At 51.8% G+C, this 13,829-nt stretch overlaps 1 protein-coding gene across 8 annotated transcripts in view; it reads right to left on the bottom strand.

The window, feature by feature from the left end:
• kat80 (katanin p80) overlaps positions 1 to 13,829 on the bottom strand; it is a 170,740-nt gene that overhangs the window by 128,626 nt on the left and 28,285 nt on the right. For 2 of the 8 annotated variants that reach the window (XM_077646389.1, XM_077646385.1), the window contains exon 1: positions 7,128 to 7,302. The exons of 4 other annotated variants lie outside the window; for them this stretch is intronic. In XM_077646389.1, the coding sequence (XP_077502515.1) occupies positions 7,128 to 7,248 (121 nt within the window). In that variant the 5' untranslated portion in view covers positions 7,249 to 7,302. Of the gene's footprint in view, positions 1 to 7,127; positions 7,305 to 13,829 lie in introns of those variants that run through there. 2 more of the 8 variants (XM_077646387.1, XM_077646386.1) reach the window with 2 other exon arrangements.

Here is a 13,829-nt window from a genome sequence, read left to right on the forward strand (position 1 = left end):
CGCGGGCGTCAGCTCGTCCAGGGTGGTGGACCTCCGTTGCACTCGCGGGAGAGCACACACCGCGGGAGGAGAAGTCGCGCGGCGGCAGACGCATTCTCCATTCACTGCGGGGGGACCGCCGCGAGATAAAAAGACGCGCGTCGCCACGCATGGCTTCCCCCCGCACAAGGCTCCTCCCCAGAAATTGTTTGCCGCGACTTCGGGTCAAAAACCTGCAGCGCGTCTGCTGCCGCGGACCAGGCAGCCGCGGCGAAGATTGACTCGCCCACTTGATATATTCGCCGGGTGTTCTGAGAAAAGCAGCCGAGGGCATACGCGGGCTCGTACTAGACATTTTAAAATATTAAGCGCTTTTTTTGTTTTTGACGTTCTTTTCCGAGAACGCCGTGTGGTTACGCTCCGAAAAGCAGTCCCGCGGAAGGTTACCACCGACGCCGCAGTATAAAGGCTCGCTAAATCGCAACCGAAGAGTGCGTTTAACTCGCCTTCGTTATCGAAGTGCGCCCTCCGAATCAAAAAGAAAAAAGAACGCTGTCACCGCAGCCTGCAACTCGCCACAACACAAACGTATGAAGATTTCAGCACTGACGCTCAGTCAGCGGAATTTATTTGCCGGGCTCGAATAAGGCAAACGCCCCCGAGCACGCACGCACGCACGCACGCACGCACGCACACACACACACACACACACACACACACACACACACACACACACACACACACACACACACACACACACACACACACACACACACACACACACACTCTCTCTCTCTCTCTCTCTCTCTCACCCCTCTCTCCCAAAGCTGACGGCAGAAGTCCAAATTAACAGTTGCGTTGAATTCGCGACATCTGCAATCGTGCCGACCGACCGACACGTCCTATTTTTCGTGAGTGACGCCCACATGTTGGTCGAATTAATGGTTCGACAGCAAGCAGCGGTAGCTGCGCGATTGCGATACGAATCGCACAATTCGCCGCATGCATCTGCGCCTCCCGCGTACCACAGAAAGTCGCCTTCGACTGCACGGTGCAGCTTCCTTTCCTGTTGAACAATTAACAAACAGATGTTCAACAAATTAAAAAAAAGATTTTGGAGCTGAAAGAGCACTTTTTTTCGGCATAACACTGCCAGTGGTGTAGCGCAACAGAATAAAGCTAAGACGTGCTAACTAGAAAACCGGTTAACTAATTTTAGTAGTTAACTATTACTATTACTGTCAATCTCCTTATTTATTGAGAGGCGTGTAGCCCACCGTAAATAATGTCCGCATCAGTTTCTAGAATTTCGACAACGCAGTTACCCTGGGCGCTGTGGCACATCAAATTTTGCCTCCATCGCGCCAAAATACATGCCCTCTCGAGAAGCTTGCTGGCAAAGCAACCTCTCCAGTGCACGTAACTCGACGAAATAGCCAAATTTTGTTGGGCCAAAGCGCCCAGGGTAACCGCGTCTCCGAAATTCTAAAAACCGATACGGATATTACTTAAGGTGGGCTACAGGACTAAAAGTAATAGCTAGAAGGTTAACTATTCACTATCAGTTAACCGGTCCACTAGTAAGCGTTGTCAGCCGTGTAGCGCACCGGAATACAGCTAAGTCTTGCTATGCCGAAAGACACGCTCTCCTAACTCGAGAAGCCAACTTTTAAAAAGCGCAGAACACCTCAGGTGCAACACTTGGTATATGACAGATGCCACTGAGGAGTAATTTTGACCACCTGGGGTTGTTTAACGTGCACCGACATCGCAGAGAACACGGGCGAGTTTTTCCACTAAAACGTTGTCACTCAACGTAATTGATATGCGCACCTAGGATGGAAACGATGTCTTATAATAAACTGCACATCTCCAACCAAAAATTTTAACTTTAACCCAACGTTTCGAAGCCGACTCGCTCCGAGCCTTCATCAGGGGTGACTGAGGGCAGTAGCTGACGCTAGCTACTGCCCTCAGTCACCCCTGATGAAGGAGCCGAGTCGGCTTCGAAACCTTGGGTTAAAGTTAAAATTTTTGGTTGGAGATGTGCAGTTTATTATAAATAAGTCTTCAAACCCAACCACACAGGCAAATCTGTCAAAATGTTCAGTTTTCGAAACAATGTCTGCACGTAATTATGAACTGCACAAAGCCTTCTGAAACGGCTCCGAAAGTAACGTCGCTGCGAACTTTAAATTATGTTTAAAAAATGAGCAAGTGAAGGTGTTTATTCAGAGGGGGGCGGCTATTAGACCTAAAGGCCGGAAAAGGTAGGTTACAGGCGGTGCAAACATACGACTCATTGGCGAAAGTCTATATATATATATATATATATATATATATATATATATATATATATATATATATATATATATATATATATATATATATATACCGGGGTACTTCCCGGCAACTGTCGGAAATTTTTAAGAAAATCAGTTGTCTACTGGAAATTATTTCGAAGCAGAAAAGTAACGCTGCTGGAATATCCAAGATAATGCTGCACAAACGTGCCGCTTCCTTGCGGCCCGGATGCTTCTACGCGTTCTCGCATGAAACTGCACGGCAAACGGAACAAAAAGCACGGCGGAGACCATCAAAATGTCACCCGTCGTACAAAAATCGCAAGTCTTCCCGACTCACCGTGGCAGGAACATATATGCCCGGAACCGCAGAGCGACGGCTGTACACAGTGCTCGGTACAAACGGTGCCCAAGCACGTGACTCGATAAAAGGGAAGGCTCGCGAACTGGTCGCACACTTCGCGCGTGAGCGTGCTGGTTCTCTACCCATATTCCTCGTCTCCCAATCCGTGGCTCGACACGCTTTCGGGTCACTGGCAGGCGACAATATGGGCGTACAAAGTTTGTCGAACTGGGGCGCGCGCTCGCACGCAGCACGTCCGCGCCGCCGCTTGCGATGCACGCGCACACGAGAGGCACGGCGGCCGGAGCTCCGAGGCGTGGATCTCGGAAACCGGGCCGACATGTCCGCCGGAGCGCACGACGGCGGCTGTCAATCACGGCTGCAGCGGGGGCCATCGACTTGGGCACAATTAAAAAGGCGCTCCCGTGAACGCACCGTCGGTCACGTGCGACCTGGCCCGTCCACAAAGGGGCTTCGGCGGTGCTTGCCCGGAAGGGCAGCAGCTGCAGCAGTGGCAACGATGACGCGCTCCGGCGGCCCCGGCGCGCCGCCGAATGTCGCCGCGGACGTCAGCAGAACGCGGACGGCAGCTCTTCTTTCTTTTTTTTTTTGTTTAATGCGTTTGTCGTCGCTTAACTCGCAAGCTGCTAACAACCTGAACGGGACGCGACGCTGTGAGGCGCCCGCCACACGAAGCAGCCGCGAGCGCGCGAATGTGTAAAAACTGCTGTGCGCAGGCCACGCCCGTCATACGGCACTGAACGGAGTAGAACATGCCGTCGCCCTGTTATGTACGCTCAGTGTTCATAGCTCCAATTGATCGGAAGAATAATTGCGAGAGAAGCTTTCACTTGAGGGAATGATAACAGCTAATATCAGGCCCCCGAGAACCCTCGGCGGAAAACATTTTTTTCTTCTTTTTCCCCGCTTACGGCGACTCGGGAGCTGGAAAGCTTTTCAGCAAGTAGCAGCGCTACACGCCAGTAGACGCTAACAGCGCGCCTTTCAGGGGGGCGTGCGAATAGAACTTTTTCACAACCGAACCGAATATGAACACACACAAAAAGAAGGCACAACAACGAGCCGACTGCGGATCGAGCAGTGAAATAAACTGATCGAATACCAATCGCATATTTTCCAAGCGACGATTTGTTCAAGCGTTTTCACAGACAATGCCATTCTACGAATAGCTGCCGGGAACGATCCGATATTCGGAAGTGTCGAACATTTTGCAGCACACCTCTATAGTCGGATACAACTCAAGAGCGAAGCGGCAGATTCTCCTCAAAGGTGGCCCTCCAGCCAACGGCGTCGCCCGATTTTTACGACGCCGCGGTTAATGCGGTTAAGCCGTAGTTATTCCCCATTCACCTGTCACACACGCAAGTGGATAGTACTTCGCGCTTGCCATTTCACTACAAAAGTGATTGCGCCGCCCTGGCCCAGAAAGTACGCATTGACGCCGGAGACAGGCTGAGCATGGCGCGGCTACGGGTGTAAAAAAGTGGCGCGGAAGGCGTCACCCTACTTCCGACAAGAGCTCCGCCGAGCTGCCACATTTCGCGTCTGTTCCTTAGCAGAGCTGCGTCGGCCTCTCCTGCCGCAAGGTGTGCTCAGTATTAATTTCTTCGTAGCGTTGACTTCACCCCTGCCGCTGCCGACTACTGACACCACAACGTGTGCAGGCAAATAAACCCGATGGATCGACCTCCTCCGAGGCTACCTGAACCGCCTCGCATTACTGAAAAATCCCTCGTAAGATGGCAGCAGTAGTCAGCTGCTCGCTTTCGCCTGAAGGAGTATCAAGATGGCACCGGGTATTAGGGGGGGGGCCTCAGAAACTGGATGGCAACAGTCATATGCGGTCACAACGTAATACTAAGGGCTACAACGAGAAAAAAAAAAAAAACTTCGTGGTCGTTGTGAACACCCAAAACCTCCCCGAATGCGCGAACACCGCGACGCTGGCGGCTTGCATCCCCCGTGACACCTGCGTAATATCTCACCTACGGATACAACGCTGCGCGACGCATTTAGTTCCCCTCACTCAAAATCAAGCGCAGCGTCGCATGTGGACCAGAAGCATTCTTCGCTACCTGCTACACACCACGCTCGCTCTACTTGCCGTTGGCGATGAGCGCTGCGCAAGGTCTGGATACCCTGAAGCCGCTTCCCGCACTAGGTATTCCACAATGGTGCCGTCAACAGGAAGCTCGCCTTTTCAAGGGCGTGCGTGGCGATCCTTTGTGGTGCACTAAACGCCCGTGGTCCCCGAGGTCGCCTGTAACTTCCCCTTCGTGTACGCCCGCATGGGTCATCTGTTTCAATCGTCACCAATCTTTTGTTACATCCTACATCCCTTTCGCTAATGCAACTGGTACCGGGCCAGACATTCGCTAAAAGGGCAAATGTACATCTGTATACACCTTGTTCCAATAAATCACCTCTCTGTAGTTTAGCGAGTAAAGATGTTCACAGGAAACGATTTACAGAGATATAAACGGGGCCCCGTTTAATCCAAGCATGCTAGACAGCTCCGCACGCTATTTCTCCTGGGTGTCAGTGCGGCAAAGCAATTCTTTAAATGGCAGTATCAAGGGTGATATTAGGTGGTGAAACAAATACTAATAAAACCTCACACGCACCTACCTATGCTAGTCAGCACCTCGGTTTACACGCAAACAGCACCGTTTATTCACATCTCAACAGGGGTCGCACGAAGCAGGGTGCAAACTTGTGCATTTTTATTCCGTTCATAGAGAACGCAACGCATTGCAAACTTAGAATAATCTCAAGAAAGCGCGAAGCGTAAAATTATGTCGACTGTGTTAACGACCGCTGCCTGTTTCGAGCACGGCTAAAATCTGAACGCGCTGGCGGAGTTTGGCGTGTAAGTGAATGTGATTCACGTGCTTGCAGACACCTAACACTACCAGCCATACTATACAGTACTGGTTCGGGGGGCAGTAGACTAGCGCTGCGGGTAATTGGATAGTATTGAGAGAGGCCTTTCCCATGCAGAGCGGTGGCACGGGACTTCTGTGCGTGCCTTAGACAGCATGTGCCCCCGACCAGCGCTTCAGGGAACACGATACTTGACTGAACTCGCTAACGCATTCATATCAATGTGACCTAAACGGCAGACAAAAGTTTCAGACTGAGTTTTGGTCTAGCGCAAAAAGCTTTCTTAGGGAGCTCCGACAGTTCCACCTGTCGGATGACCGAGGCAGTTATAGCTGCGTTCTCTGTAGAGCAACCAACGTCCGAAGCGACAGATTCGCTTGTGCTGCAGCGTTACAATCTGTCAATCAAACCATGCCAGCGCAGTGACGTAACTTGAGTCGCCAGGAGCTCTGCTAAGGAGACCCTTCATTTTATGCCGCAGAAGTATTCGGCACGACCTTACCAACCGAGCCACAAGAAGCGCCAGTCACCAGCAAAGAATAACAAATCATAATCACAGGCCCACTCAGGGCACCCTAAGCCGTCATCCACCAAACGCAAAACTGACCGGGCGAAAACTTTTCGACGCCAGACAACAATATAGTACGATACAACTTAAAAAAAAAAGAAACATCAGTTGTTAACAGTGGTTCACGGTCCGCGGAGTCCTGTATTACTCCGCTCGCCAGTGACAAAAGTAAAATAAATAAGCTTTTTAATCTTTAACTTCATTAAACAAGCCAGGTATCAAAATTTTATTATAAAGCCTATAATTTTTTTATCTTATGATTAGCTTATTGTTTGGGTTACAAGAAAAGTTTCAACAACGGACAACATTTTTCCCGCGGAGAAATTCTGTGCGCTGGTCCTGAATGTGGGCGGAGCTTCATTGCAGAGTTAAGTTGTATCAGACTATAGTTAACACCTTCCTCCTCACCGTTCTGCATGGAAACACCTCCCGCGCATCTCTATAAACCCCATCCCATGTAAAATGACAACAGGACGACAACGCCTTCGTGTTTTGTCCTGTTTTCGTGCCTTAAAAATCAAGAATGAACCGAAACCAATTAGCCCAAAAGCAAGTCCTCGACAAAACCTTTCAAGACGAACGTTCCCACCACCTCCAGTTTCCTTCCAGTTTCCGGCGGGCCCAAACACACACTCCCACCATCTCGGTCTACGCGCTTCTTCCTCCAATGCCCGAATCTCCTATCCCAAGAACCCGCACAACTACTCGAACTGTCCCGAGGCACCTTTCGTTCCTTCCTCCTCTCCACTCCCTACTCATCCCGGTGAAAGCGGCTGCCTCCGCTTTCTGATCGGGTAGCCCAGTTTTTCAGTGCATCGACTGCTCGGGTTAAACTGGTAATCAAAACCCAGGGACGTCGCCTATCCCATTGACATTTTTTTTTGTTGTTTTTCAAAGAGGGACTTGGGCACGGGACTTAATTCGTCTCAATGAAGACGCTTCTCCATCTCGGGAACGAAACTCAGAAATGTCGACAGCACTGAAGGCCAACAGCCGAATCCCAAAAGGGCAGCCGTATAGGAATGCTCACCGACGCCGACGCAGTAGGAGGCGGTCTCGAGCTGGAGCCAGGGCAGCGGCCGGCCGCCGGCCAGGCTCCCGAGCGGAGCCATGGGCACCGGCGGGAAGGCAGCCACGAGGCCCGTCGTCATCGGCGACAGCGAGCGGCCATCGATTCGCCCAAAAACACCGGCGCCCACTGGGCCACTACTGCTGCGCGCACACCTGACGAACACGCGTCGCCGCCGCCGCCACCACAGCGCCACCTGAGCCGGCGGCGATCGAAGCCCGTCCCCAAGAAGCGCACAGGCACGCACGCCCGCGGGGGGTGACTTTCTCTCTTTTTGTGCACGGAACTTCCACGCTGGGCTAAGCCAGGGAGAACACACGAGCGAGGAGGAGTCAGTCCTCTTCCTCACGAACAACCGCCCGAAACCGATGCTTATCGCGCCGAGGACAACATTTACCGCGAGAAAAAGGTAACGCCTTCAAAAACAGAAAAAGGCCGAGCTACCTGCATGCGGCTGACAACGAGCGTACCACCGGACTGAGACTAACTAAAACTCCTGGCCTCACAACGGTTCCACACAGCAAAGTAGAAAGCGCAAATCATGACTGCGGTGAGTTGTCACAATGCTGGCAAGCTCTCATCCGAAAATTTCGCATAAAAATAGGAACTCCAGCGCTGGCGCCTCATGTTTTACAACGAAACAGACTTCGCATTCGTGAAGCACACTTGTTGTGGACACATTCAGTTGGCTTGAGCGTACGAATATCGCTGCATTCCTGCTCTCGGCTTCGCGCGGGCAGGAGAGCTGCTATCAAGAAACAATGACAAGAGCTGGGCGACTACGGACACGTTCCATTGTTGTCACCCCCACTACAGGTGGCAATTCAAAGCATAAGCCCCTCTCGCACCGCTAAAGTAAAGGGTTCAGCGGACTACAATCAGATACAATACAAGAACGATGCAACAAACACCTCTCAAAGGATGCCCTCCAGGCAATGGTGTGTTGCGCTGGATTTTATGCCACACAAGGTTCAAACTGCTTTCTTTGAGAGAGACCTAAAATGTTCACTTTATATAATTATTATAGCTTGTTAAGAACCCTTGCTTTTTTGATATATATAAAACCACTTGAAACGCCTACAAGTACATGTTATCGTAAGAGTAAACTAGGGTGGGAAGGGATGCATTCGGAATAAAATTGAGAAACGGTTCTCCTTAGTTTTTCGTTCTTTGTGCATGAGCACAAAATGTTTTTTTATGGTGGACACTTCCCGGTGCAGCTCGCATGCTGGTGTCTATTTTGTTTTGTTCTTGCGGAAATAAAATTGCGACATAAAATCACTTCAATAAAACGTTCTAGATGAACGCACGACCTCCATTCTTCAATGACGGGCTTTAGTAGACGTAGCTTATTATATACTTCCATTCAGCCTGTCGTTCAACTCTCGGCGCATTTTGCACTAATTTCATTCAGCCTTCGTTGGGCGAATTAATTTTCTTGACTTTGTTGTTCGAACGTGTGCAGCGCACCCATGTGCTCTCTTATTTGGCCCGGAACCCAGCAGAGTTTTATGTTGTGCCCTTGTGTTTTGGCTCTTGTAATGTCTGTTGTGTATGACACTTCCAAGTAGCGGCGTGACAGCGTTTCCAGAGTTAAATGCTGCGAGTCCTGTCAATGGTGTCAACCGATTGTCACGACGTCGCGGTTAATGGCAGCCACCCGCCATGTCAAGCTATAGGCGGGTTTTCAGCTTCGTTCTTCGAGTTATATCCGACTGTGTATGACACTTTAGCCCGTTTGCGCCAACAAGGCGGTGCGAGCAGGGCACTCGTTTTTCATACTTTTTCTAGCACGCATAAGAAGTTCACCGGCGCAGGCGCAATGAAAAGAAAAAAAAAAGCGTAAGAGGTTTACAGACACATATTAGGTTGGGGCAACCTAGAACGATTGAAAAATAATAAGCACCTCCCTAGCAAAACTTTGTTAAACCACGGAAATAAATATTTAAAGGGTGTCTAAAACCATTAAAGACAAGAGCAGAGCGGCCTTCCCACGCGTTGGAATCAAAGGGCCTCACAAGCAGAGACGCCCAATGCCCAACACACAGGATGTCTTTCCTAAATGTACCACCGAAAAACGCGGTATACATGCTTTACAAGCCAACGGTATAGCACGAGCCTCGTGATAGAAACCGGACAAAACCGCAATGGGACGCCCAAAATGCGGCAATTTTCTAGGCCAGTGGAGGGGCTCGGAGGCGGCGGTTTAACGCGGCTCCTGTGTGCGCCGACCCAACCGGCGTCCGTTATGGCGTGCGGAAAAAGTCGCCACTATTTCCGCACCCTTTCAAGCGAGCCCGAGCGCGGAGGTAAGCGAGACGGCAGATCGAATTCCGCGCAGTCCCGCCGGGTGGCGCTATTCCTACACCCAGCCACGGTCCAGCACCCAGTAATCGGCTTATCACCGCCCTTGCTCCGGCCGCTCTCGTATGACGTCTCGACAGGCGAGCGAACTGGTGGCGTGCGCGGAAAAGGGAAATGATAGCGCGCGTGCGGTGCCGGCAACAAAGATTAGGGGGCACACTGGGGAATGATACATCACAGATCAAAGGGTCCAGCTAGCCTTCCTCAACAATAGCGACGCCGGAAGCAAAGGTCGCAAAGAAACAGGAAAGAATAAGGCACTGTTGGTAAGCTAGTATACGTTTCAAAGCAACGCTCCGGCGCATGTATACTACAGTGAGCTGAATCAGCTTTCATAGCAATGTTAACCCTGACAAAAGCAACGCAAAAAAAGCAATTACATTCCGTAATAAGCAAGCCGCATCATGCCTTGGTCAAATAACCCGCATCACGCCTTGGTCAAAAGTCCCCCGGTTCTTTTAAAAGTCGTGTAGGGGAGGGGGTAGATAGAGAGAATTGTATTTGCCCGGCATCCCTCATGCACAGACCGACGAGGACTTCAGCAAAAATGGCTAATTATTATCACGAAAATGTATTTAAATTGCAATGCCAATCACTGCTTGCAGTAAGCAATGACATTGTATTACAATTACTGTCACAAAGTAATTGCAATTACTTTTTTTAATTTTCACGTATATAAGAAGTACACCGGACGCAGCTCCTACAATCCTGCTGCATCCTACTCCAAACTGCATCACAGGAGCAGCTCAGCTGCAAAGCGAGCTTCGAAATTGTTGCCCCGGTTTGAAGATTGGATGCCTTTTCTCCATGCTGAATAGTACTTAATTACTTTCATTCATTCATTTCATTCATTACATTAATAAATTACTAGGCCAGATAAGTAATTCATTACATGACAAATTATCGAGAAAAGTAATTAAATTACAGTAGGTGTACTACAGGAACCGAATCGCTGCCATGTCTGGACGAGAGCTCTCTCTCCCTACCTCCATAGATTCGGGGTTTCAACGATGCCACAACTTCCCGGCTACACGGCTGAAAACCAAACCAGGTGGACCGGGGAATTTTGACCTTGGCTGTAGCTCCCGTAGAGAGAACGATAAAGTGCAGCAGCACAACGGTGCGCACGACGATACAGGGCCGCGCAAGAAAACAAAGACCAGAGCAACACGGGAGCACTGCACGCACCCACCACACGAACCTGTGACTTGAAATAGAAGCATGCTAGTCGGCATTCGAACGGTGCACAATGCCGCAAAACAGACGCTGCACCGGTTGAAGTCCAAGCGTACGGACACAACTCTAGTGGCCACAGCAAGTAGAGACAAGTCAGTTCCCGAAGCACTGTTTTAAATAAAGGGATAAACAGCGTAGAGAAGAGAGAGGCTGCGAGAGGGAAGGGTCGGCGGCGTGGTCATGATACAATAAAAGCGCTCGTGTCGCGGTCAAACTCTCTCGCCGCCGCCGTATCTGGGACGTCCGTTCGGCGCGGCCAGGACGACGACGAAGACGCCGAGCGTGGTCGCGCACTCCGATGCGCCCCGTGCGAAACGCCGTTATCGCGAGCGCAGCGCAACAAAGCTAATGCGCGGACAAAGCAATCGCAGCCACCGGCTGCGGCGCGCGAGGCGTTCCCTCGACGCCAAGCAGCGGCGGTGGACAAAAGCTCTTCCGCCTCATTCACGGCGGCACACGCGACGTGGCCGAAGCACTCCGCCAGTATCATACATTCACCACCCGAGTGTTCGCGCCGCGCGTGAGGCAACAGCCGCCGAATTCTCACCACTGCGCATTAGGCACTCGAACGCACGGGCGATACGCGCGACACAAAGGAGGGTGAGCGTCTCTGTTATGCGACCAGCCCCGAAGAACAGGAAGCGCTCCGGCCGACGCACAAAGGCCAATAACACAAGGCGCAGTGCGATGAAATGCACGAATTACACGGTGCACACGATTCGGACCGACTTTCGCCGAACACAACGTATATTTTCTTTTCTCCCCGCTTCTTGGGCACTCAAAGATCACGCACTTCACTGAAATCACACACGGGCCTTTGGGGGCCGTGCATGAATGTGCCTTGGCAGGTCTCTCTACCGCGTTCGTGCGATAAGCTGTGTCGAAATAATGAGCCCCCCTCGGTACCGCACTTTCCACGGTCGCTCGTTGCGGAGCATCGGGAGAGTGCTCGATTTTTCGCAGGACGAAAAACACGAGGGGCTGTGGACAGCGACCCGAAGAGAAGACGAAACCTTGGCCCGTTAAACACCCGACTGTATACTCGTGTTCACCGTCACTTCGTGCACGCCAACGCAACGCGCGGTCGCACGGCTCAGGTGTTCCCTGCGCGCTTGAAAAAAAAAAAATCGGTCTGGCGCTTGAGCAGGAATCGCAGAAATCGGCGGAAATGCCTCCGCTAATCCTACGGATGATGGTGAGCTGAAGGAGCCGGATTACCGCTGACACACTTCTGAAGCAGTACACGGGCTACGAGTAGTTGTCGCAAGGTACGTGTTTTCAGCTATGAGGCACTTATACAAGGGAGGGGGGGAGGGGGGTCTTTCGGGCTACCAGGCAAGCACCATAACCATAACTTGATGAAGAACTTTATGAACTTTACCATAACCACTGAGCCACCGCGGGGTGGATTGATTGATGGAAATAGGATGGTAGACGCCTTGCCGGTTCGGTTTCGATGTTGCGAGCGGCCTTTCGTCGTCTTAGCGGTCAGTAGGGGGACACACTGAGTGACAGCGCTTAGGCCGTGAAAGACGCGCGGTTTAACACCCTTTCTGCGTTGAGCGGCGCACTGCCGATTTGGGAGAAAAGGGCGCGACGCAGCCCAGAGCGACTGGTCATACTCTCCCGCTCATCGACGTTTACGGGCGCCGTAAAGCTGTCTGGTTTCAGACGCGGCTGTAAATTATCCCTTCCCGCTGCTGTCTAAAGGAGTGGAGAGATAGAATACAAAAGGTCATCGCGCCAGCGCAAACAGACACGACACGGCAAACTTCACAATCGCGGCATATTTGTAGCGGAGGCGTCGAACAAAGTGTCCAGAGCATTTGGGAACGGTGAAGCAGCCATATCTCGAGCGTCTCGAATGTGCGAGCTTAACAAAGGCGTGAGAAAAGTCGAAGCCTCGCCTCTGGCTATTTGGAAAGACAGATCAAAGGATGAAACATGCGGCCAAGTACCAGTGCCATCACGTTTTCTTCGCCACGAATGCGCTGGCATTCGAGCGAAATACGCACTACACCGTGCAGGAGAGCAGCAACGGTCACTGAAATGTGTCATCACTTAGCCTCCACGAACAAAGCTCTTCCTAAGTTTTGAATTGGCGTTGGCTTGTGCATTTGCCCGCAACAGTGCGCCACTTTTGGACATGCGCATTCCGCGTCTCAATCAGCTTTGACGGACAGAATAGCGCGAATACGCACTTGCAGGCCCTTCTCGCGCAGTGATGTGAACGTGGATTAAGAATAGAGGCATTTAGCGTACCTGACAGGTATTAGTGTAGACGTATACCGGTTTACCGGATGCTGGCTGCGCACGCGCAGTGGCCCCTCCTGGCCCCACCCATACCACCACTGCGCGTGCGCTGGAGGCGTCTGGTGAAGCGGTATGTACGTCTAAGCTGACATCAATCAATCAATCAATCAATCAATCAATCATGTTTATTTAACATGACGATGTTGGGTGCACCGACAAAAAGCCATTGGGAAGGCTTGACGAGGCCGACGCACCCCACAAGGACATTGCAGTGGTACACAACATGCCTCCAGTATGCCAAAAGCGTCTATAATGTTCTGGATGCGGTAGCAAAGACCGCGTTCGAGCGAGGCGAACGCAGGGAGAGCAGCATTTCGGCACAGCGCAAGGATTGCTGCACGTCGCCGTGCTTGCTGGCTGCCCGAGGGCGAAGCTCCGGTCCCCAGGGCCCGCCCCGCGCAGTGGTCCTGCGCCGCCTCGGCGAGGGCTACCCGTTTATGGGCGACGCGCGGCGGCCTTGGCACCAGCGCCAATGCCACACACACCTCGGCGACGTCACCGGCCCATAAGGCTTCGCCGAACGCCGCTCCCACGCAGCGTGTACACCTACCTACCTGCGGCAGCCGCCGCCCGGGAGAAGAGTTCGCCGAAGTGCTTTTCCCCGCCACTGTGTGTGCGTGTGTACAGGGAGGGGTACTCCGCGCAGCACGGACACGATTTGGGAGGGGGGGGGGGGGGATTGCGTTCTGCGTGGCCACTCGATGTGGGACCACCGACAGCTGCGCCAGACGTTTCGCCGACCATTTTAGG

The sequence above is a fragment of the Amblyomma americanum genome, chromosome 1, assembly GCF_052857255.1.
Source record: "Amblyomma americanum isolate KBUSLIRL-KWMA chromosome 1, ASM5285725v1, whole genome shotgun sequence".
Taxonomy (NCBI): Eukaryota; Metazoa; Arthropoda; class Arachnida; order Ixodida; family Ixodidae; genus Amblyomma; species Amblyomma americanum.